Source organism: Vulpes lagopus, chromosome 2 (assembly GCF_018345385.1).
Source record: "Vulpes lagopus strain Blue_001 chromosome 2, ASM1834538v1, whole genome shotgun sequence".
NCBI classification, from domain to species: Eukaryota; Metazoa; Chordata; class Mammalia; order Carnivora; family Canidae; genus Vulpes; species Vulpes lagopus.
This window is the reverse complement of record NC_054825.1, coordinates 168,394,338-168,415,813: the sequence shown is the minus strand read 5'-3', so window position 1 is coordinate 168,415,813 and position 21,476 is coordinate 168,394,338. Positions and strand designations below refer to the sequence as shown.

Genomic DNA, 21,476 nt, shown 5'->3' with positions numbered 1-21,476 from the left:
GCGGGAGCCCGGGGCCGCCTCCAGAGCGCCTGTCCTGGGACGTCACCCCCACCGGGCCTGGGGATCACCTGGGAACGTCATCAAGCCTGCGGAGGCCCAGGTGACCCCTGCACAGGCGGCGTTAGCAGATGCGCAGCCAGGCTGAGACCCCGGGACGTGGCGCCGGGGCCGCCTCTGCTCTGTGCCCATGGAGGGAGGGTCCGCAGATCTGACTCCGCAGGTGTGGTGTGGGCCCCGGTGCCTGCATCTAACCAGCTCCCAGGGGACGCGGATGCTCCTGGCCCCGGGGAGCAGGCTTTGAAGAGCCGGGCTGAGGGGGACCCGGTTCCCTGAGAGGGTGCCCCTTGTCCCTTCCCTCAGTGGCCTGTGCTGTGTCCTGGCCTTGAGTCTGTGGGCACCACACACAAATCCAGGGGATCGTTTCCCTTGGTAACAGAGACGCCCACCTGGGCATGGTCTCCCCAGTGATCTCATCAGCTCTGGGGAGGATGAATTTCCTTCTGGCAGCAAGGTCACAGAGAAGACTGGGGGTGAGAAAGTGGCAGGCCCCGTGATTCCTGGTGAGGGACCCAGTGTCATCCCTGGGTGTCACTAGCTTGACCTCTGCTTCCAGGGGCAGAGACTCAGGACCAGGTGTCTGAGGAGCTTAGTTCCCAGATGGGAGGGGGGGATCTCTGCATGTCTGGGAAGAGAAAATGATGGTGGTAAATTGGGTGGTTGAGGCTCCCTAGATTCCAGAAAATTTTTTGCGGAGACCCTCCCTCTCAGGGTCTGTTAGATGAACTGTGGTCCAGAGACTGTCTATGTGCTCCTCGGCATCCTGTGTAGCGTCTGTCATCTGCCTGGGGAACCCTCCTGTGGTTACTCTGCTTCCGCCTTGGGTGGAGCCAGGCAGGTAATGGAGAGCTACATAGGGACCTCTGACAGATTGGGGGTGTTCCTAGGGCTCTAGACAGAGAGAGCAGATATGAGGGAGGGACCAGAGGGTCTGTTGGAGAAAGGGATGGAAATCATGCTCCTCCTTCTCCCCCTTAGCCCAAGTCAGCTTCAGGGTTTGTTTTCCTAGTTGTTGTCTACACGTCACTATGTTGTCCCCTGGAGGCGATGCTGGGGTTACACCCGGGATGCTGACCAGGCTCCAAAGGGGGTGAGTGGGCCCTGAGCCCTGGGCAGAGGTGAGGGACTGGTCAGCCCGGGTCCTGGTCCCTGTGAGTCATAGACTGCCTGAGTCCACCCCAGGACAGGTGACTCCAGGGAGAAGACAGGCACTCTCCAGAAGATTTTTGATCCTGTGTCAGGAGAATTATCCACTCAGGGATGTGCTTCACAGGAGGATCTGTCTTTCCTTGAGATTTCAACGAATGAGCCAGTAGAGGTCTCTTGAGACTTTGGAAAACCGCAATTGTCTGGGAGGCTGGACGCCACAATGCCCTGTCTCCCCCATCACAACCTAAGGGGTGGGGGCACTGCCTCCATGTCATTTGTGTCCCTGTCTGTGCTCTGCTCTCAATCTCCCACAGGACCCAGGAGCTGGAGTGACTCCACCCAGAGACTCAGCTGAGCAAACCCAAGGCTGCCTCTGGAAAGGGGAGGAGACCCTCAGCCCCTTTGAAAACAAAGGCAGATCCTCAGTTCTCCTGTTCCACCTGCCTGGGAACATTCCCTGGTTCCCCAGGACTCCTTGGGATGCTGAGAATCCTTCAGGGAGACATAGCAGGTGTCCCCACAGACCAGGGACCCTCAGGATGAGGATTCTCCACATGTCGTCTTTATAGTCAGTGTCGGGCTCTGACCTCCCCTGGTGGTGTGTCCACCTGGGGTGTGCTCCAGAATTTGTGCCAGGTCAGATCTCTGAGAGAAGAGAGAGGGCACAGGTTGCCCACCCAGGCCCTCTGGGGAGAGAAGTCATTCACAAGATGGAAATGGGAAGGGGTGTCAGTGTTCTGGAATGGATGGGTGTTGGCCTCTAACTGTAGGAGGCCCCTGTCCTCCCTCATGAAGCTAGAGGGGTAGAGGCCCCAGAGCCTTGAAGGGACTGCCTTGGGCACCTGCTCGCCTCCTCCCATCCAGATTCCAGTGCCCTGTGTCTACAGGGAACAGACTCTGAGCCTAGTTATCACCTTGGGGAGTGGGGGCATGCTTCCATTGTGTGGTTTCCCTCTTGCATTTAAAGGGTATTTATGGGGCATCTGTGACGTTTCAGGCCCTGGGCTGGGTCCTAGGAACTGCAGAGACAACAGGTCAGAATTGGGTGCTAGACTAGTGGAGTTCACCCTATAACAGGGCCACAGGCACTCAGGATCTCGGCACCAATGAGTCAATTATAATCGAGAGAAGGGCCACGAAGGGAAAGTGTGTGATGCGTCTGGAGCATGGAAGGGGTCTCAGCTGATGGGGGGCCACATGGAGCAGTCCTGGGAGAGTGACCATTTGCTGGGGTGGGATGCGTGAGTCAACCTTCATGCCTGCGAGGTCAGAGGATGTGGAGGACGAGCTGCCCACAGAGGGACCAGTCTCAGTGAGCAGAATCAGGTGGACCACAGCGGGTGAGGGAATGCAGTAGGGGTAGCCTGGGAGCCAGGAGGTGGAGACTGGGTGAGGCTGGGAGGGTCAGGCCTTCTGGGCTCCAGGCTGTGAAGGGAGCTCGCCGCTCTCTGGTGGACAAAGGGGAAAATGGAAGAACTGTCCTGTCCTCCAGTTTTGTATTTTTAAAATTTTGTACTTTATCCTTTCCCCTTTATGCTTTTTTCTAGAGCCACCAGTAGCTTTATAATTGTGCTTCTGAATTGGCTTTCTGACATTGAATTGTAATCCAAATTTTGTAACTCTGTGGGAGAGAGGACTGTTTCTGATTCTTTGTTTTGAGGTGAGTTTTTCCTTCTAGTCATTTTGCTCAGTGCAAAGTGGCCAAAAACAAGTTGTATTCGGAAAAGGATAAAAAGAGAGAAGGAAAGAAGAAAAGAAAAAGAAAAAAGAAAGAGAAGAAAAGAAAAAAAAGCGGGGGGAAGCAAACAAAACAAAAAACAAGGGGGAGTATCCTCTGATTCTATATACTGTAAATCCCTGGACTTCCCTAGAACTTTCCAGTGCTGCTTGGTCAATAACTTGTTTTTCCCCTGTCCGTCTAGTTGGTCTTTTGGGGGAGGGCCCTGCTGTGCTGATTCTCAGGTGTGAGCACTTGGGCGGAGCTGCTCAACCCCCTGCCTGGTGCATGGCTCAGTGGGGGTTATTTTTTATTGGTGTTCAATTTACCAACATACAGAATAACACCCAGGGCTCATCCCGTCAAGTGCCCCCCTCAGTGGCTGTCACCCATTCACCCCCACCGCCTGCCCTCCTCCCTTTCCACCACCCCTAGTTCGTTTCCCAGAGTTAGGAGTCTTTATGTTCTGTCTCCCTTCCTGATATTTCCCACACATTTCTTCTCCCTTCCCTTCTATTCCCTTTCACTGTTATTTACATTCCCCAAATTAATGAGAACATATAATGTTTGTCCTTCTCTGATTGACTTATTTCGCTCGGCATAATACCCTCCAGTTCCATCCACGTTGAAGCCAATGGTGGGTATTTATCATTTCTATTGGCTGATTAATATTCCATTGTATACATAAACCACATCTTCTTTATCCATCATCTTTCGATGGTCACCGAGGCTCCTTCTACCGTTTGGCTATTGTGGACATTGCTGCTAGAAACATCGGGGTGCAGATGTCCCGGTGTTTCATTGCATCTGAATCTTTGGGGTAAATCCCCAACAGTGGAATTGCTGGGTCTTAGGGCAGGTCTATTTTCAACTCTTTGAGGAACCTCCACACAGTTTTCCAGAGTGGCTGCACCAGTACACATTCCCACCAACAGTGTAAGAGGGTTCCCTTTTCTCCGCAACCTCTCCAACATTTGTGGTTTCCTGCCTTGTTTATTTTCCCCATTCTCACTGGTGTGAGGTGGTATCTCATTGTGCTTTTGATTTGTATTTCCCTGATGGCAAGTGATGCAGAGCATTTTCTCATGTGCGTGTAGGCCATGTCTATGTCTTCCTCTGTGAGATTTCTCTTCATGTCTTTTGTCCAGTGCTCGCTTCGGCAGCACATATACTAAAATTGGAACGATACAGAGAAGATTAGCATGGCCCCTGCGCAAGGATGACACGCATGTCTTTTGTCCATTTCATGATTGGATTGTTTGTTTCTTTGGTGTTGAGTTTGATCAGTTCTTTATAGATCTTGGAAACTAGCCCTTTATCTGATACGTCATTTGCAAATATCTTCTCCCATCCTGTAGGTTGTCTTTTAGTTTTGTTGACTGTATCGTTTGCTGTGCAAAAGTTTCTTATCTTGATGAAGTCCTAATAGTTCATTTTTGCTTTTGTTTCTTTTGCCTTCGTGGATGTATCTTGCAAGAAGTTACTGTGGCCAAGCTCAAAAAGGGTGTTGCCTGTTCTCCTCTAGGATTTTGATGGAATTTGTCTCACATTTAGAACTTTCATCCATTTTGAGTTTATCTTTGTGTATGGTGAAAGAGAGTGGTCTAGTTTCATTCCTCTGCACGTGGATGTCCAATTTTCCCAACACCATTTATTGAAGAGTCTGTCTTTCTTCCAGTGGATAGTCTTTCCTCCTTGATCGAATATTAGTTGACCATAAAGCTCAGGGTCCACTTCTGGGTTCTCTATTCTGTTCCATTGATCTATGTGTCTGTTTTTGTGCCAGTACCACACTGTCTTGATGACCACAGCTTTGTAGTGCAGCCTGAAATCTGGCATTGTGATGCCCCCAGATAGGGTTTTCTTTTTTAAAATTCCCCTGGCTATTCGGGATCTTTTCTGATTCCACACAAATCTTAAAATAATTTGTTCTCACTTTCTGAAGAAAGTCCATGGTATTTTGATAGGGATTGCATTAAATGTGTAAATTGGCCTGGGTAACATTGACATTTTCACAATATTAATTCTTCCAATCCATGAGCATGGAACTTTTTTCCATCTCTTTGTGTCTTCCTCAATTTCTTTCAGAAGTGTTCTATAGTTTTTAGGGTATAGATCCTTTTCCTCTTTGTTTAGATTTATTCCTAGGTGTCTTATGCTTTTGGGTGCAATTGTAAATGGGATTGACGCCTTCATTTCTCATTCTTCAGTCTGACTGTTAGTGTATAGAAATGCCATTGATTTCTGGGCATTGATTTTGTATGCTGCCACACTGCCAAACTGCTGTATGAGTTTTAGCAATCTTGGGGTGGAGGCTTTTGGGTTCTATGTAGAGTATCATGTCATCGGCGAAGAGGGAGTGTTTGACCTCTTCTTTGCCAATTTGAATGCCTTTAATGTCTTTTTGTTGTCTGATTGCTGAGGCGAGGACTTCTAGCACTATGTTGAATAGCAGTGGTGAGAGTGGACATCCCTGTGTTGTTCCTGATCTTAGGGGAAAGGCTCCCAGTGCTTCCCCACTGAGAATTATATTTGCTGTGGGCTTTTCGTAGATGGCTTTTAAGATGTTGAGGAATGTTCCCTCTATCCCTACACTCTGAAGAGTTTTGATCAGAAATGGATGCTGTATTTTGTCAAATGCTTTCTCTGCATCTAAAGAGAGGATCATATGGTTCTTGGTTTTTCTCTTGCTGATATGATGAATCACATTGATTGTTTTACGAGTGTTGAACCAGCCTTGTGTCCCGGGGATGCATCCTACTTGTTCAAGGTGAGTAATTTTCTTAATGTGTTGTTGGATCCTATTGGCTAGTATCTTGTTGAGAATTTTTGCATCCATGTTCATCAGGGATATTGGTCTGTAATTCTCCTTTTGGTGGGGTCTTTGTCTGGTTTTAGAATTTAGGTGATGCTGGCCTCATGGAATGAATTTGGAAGTACTCCATCACTTTCTATCTTTCCAAACAGCTTTAGTAGAATAGGTATGGTTTCTTCTTTAAACGTTTGATAGAATTCCCCTGGGAAGCCATCAGGCCCTGGACTTTTGTGTCTTGGGAGGCTTTTGATGACTGCTTCAATTTCCTCCCTGGTTATTGGCCTGTTCAGGATTTCTATTTCTTCCTATTCCAGTTTTGGGAGTTTGTGGCTCTCCAGAAATGCATCCATTTCTTCTAGATTGCCTAATTTATTGGCGTAGAGCTGTCCATAATATGTTTTCAAAATCGTTTGTATTTCCTTGGTGTTGGTAGTGATCTCTCCTTTCTCATTCATGATTTTATTAATTTGAGTCTTCTCTCTCTTCTTTTTAATAAGGCTGGCTAATTAATCGTTTATCTATCTTATTAATTCTTTCAAAGAACCAACTCCTGGTTTTGTTGATCTGTTCCACAGTTCTTCTGGTCTCGATTTTGTTGAGTTCTGCTCGAATCTTTATGAACTCTCTTCTTCTGCTGGGTGTAGGATCTATTTGCTCTTTTTTCTCTAGCTCCTTTGTGTGTAAGGTTAGCTTTTGTATTTGAGTTCTTTCCAGTTTTTCTTTTTTTTTTTTCTTTCTTTTCTTTCCAGTTTTTGAATGGATGCTTGTATTGCGATGTATTTCCCCCTCAGGACTGCTTTTGCTGCATCTCAAAGATTTTGAATGGTTGTATCTTCATTCTCATTAGTTTCCATGAATCTTTTTAATTCTTCCTTAATTTCCTGGTTGACCCTTTCATCTTTTAGCAGCATGGTCCCTAACGTCCACGTGTTTGAGCTCCTTCCAAACTTCTTGTTGTGATATAGTTCTAATATCAAGGCATTATGGTCTGAAAATGTGCAGGGGACGATCCCAATCTTTTGGTATCGGTTCAGACCCGATTTGTGATGCAATATGTGGTCTATTCTGGAGAAAGTTCCATGTGCACTTGAGAAGAATGTGTATTCAGTTGAGTTTGCATGGACAGTTCTGTAGATATCTGTGAAATCCATCTGGTCCAGTGTATCATTTAAAGCTCTCGTTTCTTTGGAGATGTTGTGCTTAGAAGACCTATCGAGGGTAGAAAGAGCTAGATTGAAGTCACCAAGTGTAAGTGTATTATTATCTATGTATTTCTTCACTTTGGTTATTAATTGGTTTAAATATTTGGCAGCTCCCACATTCGGCGCATATATATTGAGGATTGTTAAGTCTTCTTGTTGGATAGATCCTTTAAGTATGAGATAGTGTCCCTCTTCATCTCTCACTACAGTCTTCGGGTAAATTTTAGTTTATCTGATATAAGGATGGCTACCCCTGCTTTCTTTTGAGGACCATTTGAATGGTAAATGGTTCTCCAACCTTTTATTTTCAGGCTGTAGGTGTCCTTCTGTCTAAAATGAGTCTCTTGTAGACAGCAAATAGATGGGTCTTGCTCTTTTATCCAGTCTGAAACCCCGCGCCTTTTGATGGGGTCATTAAGCCCGTTCACGTTCAGAGTTACTATTGACAGATATGAGTTTAGTGTCATCATGATATCTATTCAGTCCTTGTTTTTGTGGATTGTTCCACTGAACTTCTTCTTAAAAGGGAATTTTAAGAGTCCCCCTTAAAATTTCTTGCAGAGCTGGTTTGGAGGTCACATATTCTTTCAGTTCCTGCCTGTCTTGGAAGCTCTTTATCTCTCCTTCCATTTTGAATGAGAGCCTTGCTGGGTAAAGTATTCTTGGTTACATGTTCTTCTCATTTAGGTCCCTGAATATATCCTGCCAGCCCTTTCTGGCCTGCCAGGTCTCTGTGGAGAGGTCTGCTGTTACCCTAATACTCCTCCCCATAAAAGTCAGGGACTTTCTGTCTCTTGCTGCTTTAAGGATCTTCTCTTCTCTTTGGAATTTGCAAGCTTCACTATTAAATATCAAGGTGTTGAACGGTTTTTATTGATTTTATGGGGGTATCTCTCTATTTCCTGGATCTGAATGCCTGTTTCCCTTCCCAGATTAGGAAAGTTTTCAGCTAGGATTTGTTCAAATACATATTCTGGCCCTCTGTCCCTTTCGGCACCCTCGGGAACCCCAATTCAACTAGGTTTTTCTTCCTCAGGCTGTCGTTTATTTCCCCTAATCTGTCTTCATGGTCTCTTAATTGTCTGTCTCTTTTTTCCTCAGTTTCCCTCTTTGCCATCAACTTGTCTCCTATGTCACTCACTCTTTCTTCCACCTCGTTAACCCTCGTCGTTAGGACTTCTAGTTTGGATTGCATCTCATTCAATTGATTTTTAATTTCTGCCTGATTGGATCTAAATTCTGCAGTCATGAAGTCTCTTGAGTCCTTTATGCTTTTTTCTAGAGCCGCCAGTAGCTGTATAATAGTGCTTCTGAATTGGCTTTCTGACATTGAATTGTAATCCAGATTTTGTAACTCTGTGGGAGAGAGGACTGTTTCTGATTCTTTCATTTGAGGTGAGGTTTTCCTTCTAGTCATTTTGCTCAGTGCAGAGTGGCCAAAAACAAGTTGTATTGGGAAAAGGAGGAAAAGAGAGAGAAGGAAAGAAAAGAGAAAAAGAAAAAAGAGAAAGAAGAAAAAAAGGGAAAAAAGGGAAGAAAAAGAAAAAGAAAAAGAAAGAAAGGTGAAAAAAAAGGGGGTGGGGGAAGCAATCAGAAATCAAAAAGAGAGAAAACAACAACAAAAAAAAACCCAAAAAAACAAAAAACACAAGGGAGTATCTTCTGATTCTGTGTACTTTAAGTCCCTTGACTTCCCCTGGAACTGGTCCGTCTAGCTGGTCTTCTGGGGGAGGGGCCTGTTGTGCTGATTTTCAGGTGTTAGCACTTGGGGGGGGCTGCTCCGCCCCCTGCCTGGTGCAGGGCTCAGTGGGGGTTGTTTACCCCGTGAGGCCTCAGGAGGAACAACCCCAGTGGCTATGGCAGCTCTGGAAACCTGGATTCAGCTCCCGCAGTAACTCCGCGGCTCTCCGTCTGCAGGGCCTGGAGGCTCCGGGGCGGGGCCGCTGATCTGCTCAGCCCCGGGCAGGAGCGTCCTCGTTGTCCTGGGCCCTCCCAGCCTCTGCCTGTCCCGGGGGAGGCCGGATCCTGGGCTGTGTCCCGGGGCCCTGTGCTCCGGGGCCTGCACTGTTGGATTCGCGCTCCCGGCCGTGCAGCCCCTTCCACGGAGCCGCCGCCCGAGCCCCTCTGAGCTGCTCCGGGTCCCGCCGTGCGCGCTGCAGCCCTTAGGGAGCTCGGAGCACTCTCCTGCGCCTGCAGCAGGTGCCTGTTAATGTTGTTAGTGTCCCAGGGAGCCCGAGGGCATCCCCGCCCTCCCTGGGGTCCTGCTCTGACTCCCTGCGAGCCCCTTTCCGCCCGCGAAGATTGGTGCAGCTCCTGCTCCTCCGGGACGGGGCTCTCCTGTCCTGGGGACACTGGCCCCGGCCTTCGCCCGGCTCCTCGCGGGGGGCCCCTCCCCCTTGGATGCCTTTTGTTTCTTTATTTCTTTTTCCCCGTCTTCCTACCTTGATAGAAGCGCGAATTCTTCTCACTGTAGCATTCCAGCTGTTCTCTCTTTAAATCTCAGGCCAAATTCGTAGATTTTCAGGATGATTTGAAGGTCATCCAGGTAATTTGTTGGGGACGGGTGATTTGGGGACCCTACTCTTCCGCCATCTTGCCCCTCCTCCAAAATTAGAAGAAAATGATCTTTGTCCACAAATGACATGAACTCACACACAGAAAACACTAAAGGGTCCACATAAAATATGTCTTAACTAATAAATGCAGCAAAGTTGTAAGATATGAAATTGATATGCAAAAATCAGTTGTATTTCTACACACTAACAATGAATAGTCTGAGGAGTAAATTACGAAAATTCTATTTACCACAGCATCAAGAAGAATAAAATACTTAGCAACTAATTGAACCAAGGAGGTGAAAGACTTACACACTGAAAACTACAAAGCATTGCTGAAAGAATTTAAAGACCTAAATAAATGGAAAGACTTTCCATGTTCATGGTTGGAATATTTAATATTGTAAGGATGACTGTACTACACAAAGTGATCTGCAGACTCAATACAATCTTGATCAAAACCCAAGACTCTTTTTTTTTTTTTTTGCAGAAATAGAGTAATCTATCCTAAAATTCATATGGAATTTCAAGGGACCTCAAAATATCCAAAACAATCTTAAGAAAGAACAAAGGTGAAGGACTCATCTTTCCTGATTTCAAAACTTACCGCTAAGCTACAGTAACCAAAACAGTGTAGTACTCGCATGAAGACAAACAAATAGACGAATATCATAGAGATTCCAGAAATAACCCTTACATACACGGTCAAACCATTTATGACAGGGGTGCCAAGACCATTCACATTGGAGAAAAGTCAGTCTTTCCAGCAAATGGGTGTTGGGAAATCAATATGTGCATGCAAAGGAACTGAACCCTTACTTAACACCAAAGACAAAAAATTAACTAAAAGTAGATCACAGACTTACATGTAAGAGTTAGAATAATACAAACTCTTAGAAAATATACAGTGCGAAGATTCATGACTTTGAAATTGGCAATATTTTCTTGGATATGAAAGTAAAAGCACAGGTAACAAAAGATAAATTGGGTTTCAATTTAAATTAAAAACTTTTGCACATCAAAGGACACTATCAACAACAAAAAAAGACAACCCACAGAGTGGAATGAAATATTTCAATTCATATATCCCACAGGGGTTTAGTATCCATAATAGAGAACTACATACATCTCAACAACAAAAAATCTAATCAGAAATAGGTAGAGGACTTGAACAGACACATCTCCAAAAAAGACATCCAGATGGCCAAGAGCCACATGAAAAGATGCTCTACGTCATTCATCATCAGGGAAATGAAGATAAAAACCATCATAAGATATCACCTCATGTCCATTAGCATGACTATTATGAAAATAAAAAAATTCAAAACAGAAAACAAGTGTTGGTGAGGATGTGGAGCTGGAAGTTCCCTGCCTCTCCTGTTCGGACTGTAAAACAGTGCAATCAATGTGGAAATGGTTTGGCAGTTCATCAAAAAATGAACAAAGAATTATCATTTGATGCAGCATCCATCTCCACTTCTGAGTCTCTGCTCCAAAGTACTGAGAGCAGGGGTTTCAATAGATACTTGTACGCCCATGTTTCTAGCAGCATTATTCACAAGAGCCAAATGGTAGAAAAAACCCAAAAGTTCATAAACAGACAAATGATACACAAAGTGTGATACACATACATGAGGGAATATTATTCAGTCTTTAAGTGGAACAGAATTCTGATGGGCACCACACCATGGATGAACCCTGAAGACCTTATGCTAAGTGAAGAAATCCAGACACCGACACACACAAAACAAATATTCTTATGGTTTCACTTATTCAAGGTACTTCGAATAATCACAGTCATAAGAGACAGCGGGCAGGGTGGTGGTTACTGGGCTTAGGGGCAGGAGTGTTTAACGGATGGTGGTGATGGTTGCACAAAAATACAAATATACTACAGAACTGTATACCTAAAATGCTTAAAATGATAAAACTTATGTATATTTTACCACACGTAAAAAAATGGTAATCGAGGAAGAAAGGATCTTGTATAAGGTCACACAGTAAAAGCCAGACCTAGGATCAGAAACTAAGTGTATTTGATTCGGAGACTCAGGTCCTCACCACACTCCCATTCTGTTTACTGAAATGGTCTCTGGTTCTATTCTGCTCTCCTGCCCTCTGGGCCTTCTATCATTTGCACATCACTGGTAGAGCTATCTTCCCAGGGAGATGTAACACAGGACAAGGTGTCATTTACCTTCCACATCCAGCCTGACAGGGTCACTTTTGTGGAGACTGGCCGGATTAGAGACCTCACACTCGTATTTCCCGGCATCCTCCTTCCTGACAGGGTCTATGGTGAGGGTGCTGTTGTCCTGGGACAGCTTCTTCCTATCCGTGAGCGTTAGAATCTGGCCATTGAAGAACCACTGGATAGAGACCCCGGTGTCACTTGAGGAGCAGGTCAGGACCACAGAGTCATCTTCTGTGACTGTGGTGTTGCTGGCAGTGAGAAGGGGTTGGGACACTGGCTCTGTGGAGAAACAGAGGAGGTGACAGCATGAGAGTGGGCCTGTGGCCTGGCGACCCAGCGAGCTCTGTCAAGGTGCCCCTGAGGATGGCCCTGCCTCCTGCACAAGGTTGAGTGTCTGTGTTCAGGTGGCAGTCTGTCAGGACAGGGCTGTCCCTCTAACACTGGCCCTCTGTCACGTGTCTGCTCTTCCTGGATATCTCTGTAGCGTCAGCACCAGGAACCTTCTAAATCTCCATGTGCAGCTTCCTCAACGTTAGGGGGAATTTTATAGCTACTGGCTTCTTGGGAACATTTCCTGAGCTTTCTGAAAACATCAGGCCCTCTCTCTAGTATGGTAGCTTTACATAGTAAGGGAAGGCATTTATTTCTCTTTTGTGAAATGATTTATTAGAAAATGAGAACGGCCCAGCCAGTCTTTCTGAGCTTAAGTGTTGGAGAAGCTCCAATCGAAAGGGTTTCTCAATCTGAATAAGACTTTTATTTTCTGCCTGTGGATTGACTATTACAGGGAGAACCTCTTTAGAGTATGGTCACAGTTTCCACAGAAGGCTGGTACTCTTAGCTGTGGGTATAAATATGTACTTTGGCACTGCTCCTTCTGTGCCATGAAGGGACGTCATGGGGGCATCTACCTATATTGCAGTTGGGCACCATTATGCAGTGTTCTCTCAGTGTTGGATCAAATGTGCTGGGGTCATACAGTGTTAGAGAACTGGGAGACTGCAGAGTCAGGACACAGTAGAGGGACTGTGTCAGGGCTCTCCCTTTCCCGTTTCCCAGTGACCTCACTGCAGGGCGGCTCTGGTACACCTGGAGACACAGTTTGGCCAGACTACAGACAGGGGCTGACTGAAGGGGGGCATCCAGGTTGTTTAGTGGTTAAGTGTTTGCCTTTGGCTCAGGTTATGATCCCAGGGTCCAGGGATGGAGTCCTGCATTGAGCTCCATGCTCATGTTCTCTCTCTCTCTGTCTCTCTCCCTCTCCCTCTCCATCAATCAATCAATCAATCAAATCTTTTTGAAACAGGAGGTGACTGGCAAAGGCTGCTTCTCTGATTTCTCTGTCCTCCAGGCAATAGCCTGAGATGGTGGGCCTGGCCACAGGGCTTAGCAGAAGTTTCCAGGGAAGGCTTAAGAGTAGAGGGAGCTGTGCAGAGCAGGTCTAGTCCCAGCTGAAGAGGAGGAGGAGGAGGAGGAGGAGGAGGAGGAGGAAGATGAATGACATGGAAAGAGCAGGGAGCCAGAAATGTCCCAGGCTGTGAGCAGGGGAGGTTACAAGTGATTTCAAAAACTCCAGGCAGGAAGAGTCCACAGCTGACCGAGGGGCAGGGCCAGTGGAGCCCTGCAAATCCTCCCATGGCCAAGCAACACCACGGGCGTCAGGAGACTCTTCTCAGGGAGTGGCCTGAGGGGCTGCTGGTCAGAAGGACAGAACATGGCTCTCAGCCCCTGGAAGGACAGGGAGCAGGTGTGGCCAGGGCCAGGGTCCAGATCTGAAGATCTGTGAATCATTCACTCATTCCTTTCCTCCTTCATGAAAGAGCAATTGAGATGTTGGGCCCTGTGCGGGTTCAGGGTACATGGTCAGGAGGAGAGGGCGGAGTCCTTTCCCTTACACGCCCATGGGATCACACCAACACACAGGGAAACAGTGAGTCCAGGTCCAATGCAGGAGCTGTGGATCGGCCACTGAGGGGAGGCCTGGGCATTCCCCGCACTGACTCTGATTGCTGTAGAAGGTAATTTAGTTCTTGAGTAAAACCATGAATTCTCCATTTGCTCTCACTTCCAGACAAGAAAATCGGCCTTGAGCTGTGGATCCCTAAGAAGAAAGAACTGATCTACCAGCTGGTCTCAGGGTTCATAGATGCCCCCTGGGTGGAGGAGGAGGAGATGGGGCCGCGGCTGCAGACAGACCCTGTGGGAGAATCTTCTCTCCTCTGTTCCTCCTTGGGGGTGCTGACCTTCCTCTGGGGTCTCCTGTCTTCCAGGGCACTCAGACGGTGTCTCAGGGACCTTGCCTATCTCTGCTCTCCACCCCACCTCTCAGGTGAGGGACCAGGCTGTGCCCCTCCCCAGATGCTGAGCCCTGGCAGGTGACCCGCTCAGGAACCTCAGGAGTCAGGCACCAGGAGATCATTGCTCCCAGTCAGCCTTGCCAGGAAGCCAAAACCCAAACCTAGCACAGCCTCCCCTAGCTTGGTCACAGGAGTCAGAAGCCTTGAAACAGGGTCTAGGCAGCGGCTTTCTGGCCTGAGCTTCTATGTGAGGATCCTAGGGACCCCTCAGGCCTGGCCACGACTGAGCCCCTCAGGGACTTTCTCAGAGTCATGATCACAGGGAGGAGCTCCAGGGGCTGGACTGAATGTGTCTCCCTTTGCTGAGTTACACCTGTCAGGCTTGTTCTCTTTGCAGGGAACGTCTGCTGGGCTGGAATCCAGGAGTCAAATTCTGATCTTTGGAAATGTGTTTCCACTGTGTGTCCTGCACTAAATGCTTGAACCACCACAGGGACATAAAGCAGAGAGGCATGGAGGCCCAGTGCAGGCCTGTGAATCCTGTGTGTGTGAAGTAGAATCCCCCCCACCCGACACCAGAGGTGAGAGGAATTACTCACGGAATACTCGGAGCTGTCCACGTACTAGTGCAATTTCAAATTTTCTGTTTATGATTTGTAGGATATAATATCTGGCATCGTTCAGGGTGATGTTCTGGAACAGCAGGGATCCGTTGGGGTATATTGTCTCTCTGCCGCTGTATGCAGGCCCCGGGAGAGTGACTTTGGTGTCTATTACATGTAATAGAATTTGATGGGCAGGCGATACAATTTCCCCTCGGAACCAGGCAAGGCTTGCTGTATCCCCAGGCAGATTGAGGACCCGCAGAAGAGCGTCCTTCCCTTCAGCAGCATTGGGAGGCACGGACTCCACAGTGACTTGGGCAGTGGTGGGCGGGGTCCAGAAGGCTAAGAGTGAGACTAGGAGGCAAGAGAGGGGACGGATCAGTGTTCTGACCTATGTGTTGGGATGGAGAGCTGGGGCCCTGGGCATGGAGCAGGTCCTCATCCCCCAGCTTCTTGGTGTGGGTGTGTGAACATGCACACATACCTGGGTGTCTGTGTATGTCTGCTGCTGGTCAAAGTCAGTGGAATGATTATGCTAATTCCGGGCCTCTGAAGGTATTTTCCTCTGTTTTGAACGCTCTCCCTCAGATGTCTGTGGCTCTCTCTCTGACTGCCCGCAGATACCTGCTCACACTCAGGGGTCCTTGGGAGAAGCCTGTCCTGACCCGCTCCTCTGAGGACCGACCCTCTGTCTTCTAGTCCTGACAGTTCCCTGCTCTGTTCCCTTCAGGGGGCTTGTCCTTACCCGACACGACATTCTAGATGTCTCTGCGGGTCTGTCTTCCTCCCAGAGAAGTGAGCTCAGGGAGGGCAGGGACTGGTCTGCTCTGTGCTGTACCCCGGGGTGGCCCGGCTGCAAATACCCAGGGCTGAGCGTCCCCAGGGCCCTCCGAGCCTGGCGCTTATGGGTCAGGATCCCAGGGTGGTGGCAAGGGCAGGGTTTGGGGTCCCTGGGTGTGGTTTCCGTCAGGTTGCAAAACCGAGTCCCGGTGAGGAGGCCCTTGGGACACAGCCCCTGAGTCCCACCTGCAGATCCCGAGGCCGTCCCGCCGCTGAGCCGGCTCCCCCGCCCCGCCCGCCGCCCCGTCCCCTGCGGAGCCCCGTCCCCCCCAGGCCCCAGGCCGCCGCTCCCCCGTCCTCCCGCCCCTCCCAGGGGATCGGCCCCTCACCTGCCAGCAGGAGCTCCCGCCAGGGCCCGTGCCCTGCTCGGGGAGAGGCCGAGGGGGGCTCCATGGTGCCCGCTGCCCGCTCCGTCCGGCCCGGGGGAGAGCAGCTGCCGCCGCGCAGAGGCTCGGGCCCCGCGGTCCCGCCCGGCAGCTCCGCGTCCTTCCCCCTCCGCGCGGGGCCGCCTCTGGGGGCAGGGCCGGGTCACGTGGGCCGGGCGGGGGCTCGCCGGCCCCCCCCCGACGGCAGGTCCCGGGTTCCCATCCCCGAGGGTCCCCGCAGCTGCTGAGGCCTCTCGGTCTTCCGCTGGGATTTCCCGGCAGACGCGAGCGCGCACCCGGCCTGCTCGGCACGAGCACGAGCCCGGGGCGTCGGGTCCGGGGCGCGCCCCGCAGCTCGGGGGCGAGGTGCAGGGTCCGCACCCCCACAGCCCTCCCTCCTGGCCCTGGGGCTTCCCCCTGCAGAGCGGGAGCCTGGGGCCGCCTCCAGAGCGCATGTCCCGGGACGTCACCCCCACCGGGCCTGGGGATCACCTGGGAAGGTCATCAAGCCTGCGGAGGCCCAGGTGACCCCTGCACAGGCGGCTTTAGCAGATGCGCAGCCAGGCTGAGACCCCGGGACGTGGCGCTGGGGCCGCCTCTGCTCTTTGCCCACGGAGGGAGGGTCCGCAGATCCTGTGGAAAAGCAGATCTGACTCCGCAGGTGTGGTGTGGACCCCGGAGCCTGCATCTAACCAGCTCCCAGGGGACGCGGATCCTCCTGGTCCGGGGGAGCAGGCTTTGAAGAGCCGGGCTGAGGGGGACCCGGTTCCCTGAGAGGGTGACCCTTGTCCCTTCCCTCATTGGCCTGTGCTGTGTCCTGGCCTTGAGTCTGTGGGCACCACACACAAATCCAGGGGATCTTTTCTCTTGGTAACAGAGACGCCCAGCTGGGCATGGTCTCCCCAGTGATCTCATCAGCTCTGGGGAGGATGAATTTCCTTCTGGCAGCAAGGTCACCGAGAAGACTGGGGGTGAGAAAGTGGCAGGCCGCGTGATTCCTGGTGAGGGACTCAGTGTCATCCCTGGGTGTCACTAGCTTGACCTCTGCTTCCAGGGAAGCAGAGACTCAGGACCAGGTGTCTGAGAAGCTCAGCTCCCAGATGGGAGGGGGGATCCCTGCATGTCTGGGAAGAGAAAATGATGGTGGTAAATTGGGTGGTTGAGGCTCCCTAGATTCCAGAAAATGTTTTGAGGAGACCCTCCCTCTTAGGGTCTGTTAGCTGAACTGTGGTCCAGAGACTGTCTATGTGCTCCTTGACATCCTGTGTAGCGTCTGTCATCTGCCTGGGGAACCCGCCTGTGGTTACTCTGCTTCCGCCTTGGGTGGAGCCAGGCAGGCAATGGAGAGCTACATAGGGACCTCTGACAGATTGGGGGTGTTCCTAGGGCTCTAGACAGAGAGAGCAGATATGAGGGAGGGACCAGAGGGTCTGTTGGAGAAAGGGATGGAAATCATGCTCCTCCTTCTCCCCTTTAGCCCAAGTCAGTTTCAGGGTTTGTTTTCCTAGTTGTTGTCTACACGTCACTATGTTGTCCTCTGGAGGCGATGCTGGCGTTACACCCGGGATGCTGACCAGGCTCCAAAGGAGGTGAGTGGGCCCTGAGCCCTGGGCAGAGGTGAGGGACTGGTCAGCCCGGGTCCTGGTCCCTGTGAGTCATAGACTGCCTGAGTCCACCCCAGGGCAGGTGACTCCAGGGAGAAGACAGGCACTCTCCAGAAGATTCCTGATCCTGTGTCAGGAGAATTATCCACTCAGGGATGTGCTTCACAGGAGGATCTGTCTTTCCTTGAGATTTCAATGAATGAGCCAGTAGAGGTTTCTTGAGACTTTGGAAAAACCATAGCTGTCTGGGAGGCTGAACACAATGCCCTGTCTCCCCCATCACAACCTAAGGGGTGGGGGCACTGCCTCCATGTCCTTTGTGTCCCTGTCTGTGCTCTGCTCTCAATCTCCCACAGGACCCAGGAGCTGGAGTGACTCCACCCAGAGACTCAGCTGAGCAAATCCAAGGCTGCCTCTGGAAAGGGGAGGAGACCCTCAGCCCCTTGAAAACAAAGGCAGATCCTCAGTTCTCCTGTTCCACCTGCCTGGGAACATTCCCTGGTTCCCCAGGACTCCTTGGGCTGCTGAGAAACCTTCAGGGAGACATAGCAGGTGTCCCCACAGACCAGGGACCCTCAGGATGAGGATTCTCCACCTGTCGTCTTTGTAGTCAGTGTCGGGCTCTGACCTCCCCTGGTGGTGTGTCCACATGGGGTGTGATCCAGAATTTGTGCCAGGTCAGATCTCTGAGAGAAGAGAGAGGGCACAGGTTGCCCACCCAGGCCCTCTGGGGAGAGAAGTCATTCACAAGATGGAAATGGGAAGGGGTGTCAGTGTTCTGGAATGGATGGGTGTTGGCCTCTAACTGTAGGAGGCCCCTGTCCTCCCTCATGAAGCTAGAGGGGTAGAGGCCCCAGAGCCTTGAAGGGACTGCCTTGGGCACCTGCTCGCCTCCTCCCATCCAGATTCCAGTGCCCCGTGTCTACAGGGAATAGACTCTGAGTCCAATTATCACCTCGGGATGGGGGGCCTGCTTCCATTGTGTGGTATCCCTCTTGCATTTAAAGTTTATTTATGGGGCATCTGTGACGTTTCAGGCCCTGGGCTGGGTCCTGGGAACTGCACAGACAACAGGTCAGAATTGGGTGCTGGACTAGTGGAGTTCACCCTGTAACAGGGCCACAGGCACTCAGGATCTCGGCACCAATGAGTCAATTATAATCGAGAGAAGGGCCACGAAGGGAACGTGTGTGATGCGTCTGGAGCATGGAAGGGGTCTCAGCTGATGAGGGCCACATGGAGCAGTCCTGGGAAAGTGACCATTTGCTGGGGTGGGATGTGTGAGTCGACCTTCATGCCTGCGAGGTCAGAGGATGTGGAGGGACGAGCTGCCCACAGAGGGATCAGTCTCAGCGAGCAGAATCAGATGGACCGCAGCGGGTGAGGGAATGCAGTTGGGAGAGCCTGGGAGCCAGGAGGTGGGGACTGGGTGAGGCTGGGAGGGTCAGGCCTTCTGGGGACCAGGCTGTGAAGGGAGCTCTGCCGCTCTCTGGTGGACAAGGGGGAAAATGGAAGAACTGTCCTGTCCTCCAGTTTTGTATTTTTAAAATTTTGTACTTTATCCTTTCCCCTTTATGCTTTTTTCTAGAGCCACCAGTAGCTTTATAATTGTGCTTCTGAATTGGCTTTCTGACATTGAATTGTAATCCAAATTTTGTAACTCTGTGAGAGTGAGGACTGTTTCTGATTCTTTGTTTTGAGGTGAGTTTTTCCTTCTAGTCATTTTGCTCAGTGGAAAGTGGCCAAAAACAAGTTGTATTCGGAAAAGGACAAAAAGAGAGAAGAGAAAGAAGAAAAGAAAAAGAAAAAAAAAAGAGAAGAGAAGAGAAGAGAAGAGAAGAGAAGAGAAGAGAAGAGAAGAGAAGAGAAGAGAAGAGAAGAAAAAAAAAGCAGGGGGAAGCAAACAAAAGAAAAAACAAGGGGGAGTATCCTCTGATTCTATATATACTTAAATCCCTTGACTTCCCCTGGAACTTTCCAGTGCTGCTTGGTCAATAACTTGTTTTTTCCCTGTCCGTCTAGTTGGTCTTTTGGGTGAGGGGCCTGCTGTGCTGATTCTCAGGTGTGAGTGAGCACTTGGGGTAGCTGCTCAGCCTCCTGCCTGGTGCATGGCTCAGTGGGGGTTGTTTATCCTGTGAGGCCCCAGGAGGAACAACCACTGTGTCGGCGGACTTCTCTCCAGCCCTGGAGTCAGCTCCTGCAGTACCTATAGGAGCTCTGAGTCTGCAGGGGCCTGGATGCTCCGGGGCCGGAGCTGAGGTTCTGCACAGCTCGGGGCCGCTGGCGGCAGGAGTGTCCTTACTGCCCTGTGCCCTACCGGGTCTTTGCCTGTCCCACGGGGAGCACTGGATCCTGGGCTGTGTCCCTGGGCACCCTGGGCTCCCGGGCCTGTGCTGCTGGGATCGCGCTGACGGCTGCGCAGTTCCCTCCACAGAGCCTCTGCCCCAGCCGCCTCTGAGCTGCTCCCGGGTACAGCCAGTGCACGCTGCAGCCCTTTTGGGAGCTCGGTCGAAGTGTGGGAAATATCGGAAAGAGACATGAGAGACTCCTAACTCTGGGAAATGAACAAGGGGTGGTAGAAAGGGAGGTGGGGGGGTGGGGTGACTGGGTGACAGGCACTGAGGGGGACACATGATGGGATGAGCACTGGTGTTATTCCATATGTTGGCAAATTGAACACCAATAAAAAAAAAAAAAAGAAATAATTGAACTGAGACTAGCCATGCGCAGGTGATAATGCATCCTCCAAATGAATGGCATGCATTCTCTTCTCAGGCCACAGATTAATGGTTCAATATTTCAGTCTACAGATGAGGCCTAGCATATGCGACTGGCCATTATAGAAATATTTAAGGAATGTACTTGGACAATCGTATAGTCATGAGCAAAGAGACAAATAGTGGACTAAGCAGTAAAGCTGTGGTATTGTACTGGTAACATTAAAAGAGTAAAATCACATGAATTGATGAATGTAGTACTGTAGAATCCAAAATGAAATAAAGGAAACTCCATAAAGAGTAAAAAAAAAAAAAAAAAAAAAAAACTTGTACTTTAAATACTATTCCCGTAATCCCTGGGTGGCTCAGCGGTTTAGTGCCTGACTTCGGCCCAGGACGTGATCCTGGAGTCCCGGGATCAAGTCCCACATCAGGCTTCCTGCATGGAGCCTGCTTCTCCCTCTGTCTGTGTCTCTGCCTCTCTCTATCTCTGTGTGTCTCATGAATAAATAAATAAAATCTTTAAAAAAATTTTTATAATAAATTTATTTTTCATTGGTGTTCAATTTACCAACATAAAGAATAACACCCAGTGCTCATCCCGTCAAGTGACCCCCTCAGTGCCCGTCACCCATTCAACCCACACCCCGCCCTCCTCCCCTTCCACCACCCCTAGTTCGTTTCCCAGAATTAGGAGTCTTTATGTTCTGTCTCCCTTCCTGATATTTCCCACACACTACTTTTCCCTACCTTTATATTCCCTTTCACTATTATTTCTATTCCCCAAATAAATGAGAACATACACTGTTTGTCCTTCTCTGATTGACTTACTTCACTCAGCATAATACCTTCCAGTTCCATCCACGTTGAAGCAAATGGTGGGTATTTGTCGTTTCTAATGGCTGAGGAATATTCCATTGTATACATAAACTACATCTTCTTTATCCATTCATCTTTCGATGGACACCGAGGCTCCTTCCACATTTTGGCTATTGTGGACATTGCTGCTAGAAACATTGGGGTGCAGCTGTCCCGGCGTTTCATTGCATCTGTATCTTTGAGGTAAATCCCCAACAGTGAAATTGCTGGGTCGTAGGGCAGATCTATTTTCAACTCTTTGAGGAACCTCTACACAGTTTTCCAGAGTGGCTGCACCAGTACACATTCCCACCAACAGTGTAAGAGGGTTCCCTTTTCACCGCAACCTCTCCAACATTTGTGGTTTCCTGCCTTGTTTATTTTCCCCATTCTCACTGGTGTGAGGTGGAATCTCATTGTGGTTTTGATTTGTATTTCCCTGATGGCAAGTGATGCAGAGCATTTTCTCATGTGCGTGTTTGCCATGTCTATGTCTTCCTC

The 21,476-nt window shown here is 49.6% G+C and overlaps 1 protein-coding gene, 1 long non-coding RNA gene and 1 pseudogene across 14 annotated transcripts in view; 2 read left to right on the top strand and 1 right to left on the bottom strand.

Annotated features, from left to right (window-relative positions):
• The window catches only part of LOC121484345 (carcinoembryonic antigen-related cell adhesion molecule 1-like), a 79,383-nt gene that overhangs the window by 15,598 nt on the left and 42,309 nt on the right, over nucleotides 1-21,476 (bottom strand). For 10 of the 11 annotated variants that reach the window (XR_005985999.1, XR_005985997.1, XR_005985996.1 and 7 more), the window contains exons 4-5: nucleotides 14,586-14,945; nucleotides 11,693-11,968 (exon numbers count right to left, since the gene is read on the bottom strand). Coding sequence is in view for 5 of the 11 variants with exons in the window: in XM_041743490.1 (XP_041599424.1) it covers nucleotides 11,693-11,968; nucleotides 14,586-14,945 (636 nt within the window). In the remaining 6 variants the exon portion in view is untranslated. The remainder of the gene's footprint in view (nucleotides 1-11,692; nucleotides 11,969-14,585; nucleotides 14,946-21,476) is intronic. The other variant, XR_005986000.1, reaches the window with a different exon arrangement.
• Nucleotides 4,071-4,171, top strand: LOC121485905 (annotated as a pseudogene).
• Nucleotides 11,959-19,055, top strand: LOC121484349. Of its 3 annotated transcripts, none has more exons than XR_005986003.1 (5): nucleotides 11,959-13,707; nucleotides 13,960-14,018; nucleotides 14,384-14,567; nucleotides 17,274-17,385; nucleotides 17,757-19,055. It is a non-coding gene; the product is annotated as an uncharacterized LOC121484349 (long non-coding RNA). The 3 variants fall into 3 exon arrangements; XR_005986002.1 differs by having other exon boundaries at nucleotides 13,176-13,707; nucleotides 17,305-17,385; XR_005986001.1 differs by lacking the exon at nucleotides 13,960-14,018 and having other exon boundaries at nucleotides 13,184-13,707; nucleotides 17,305-17,385.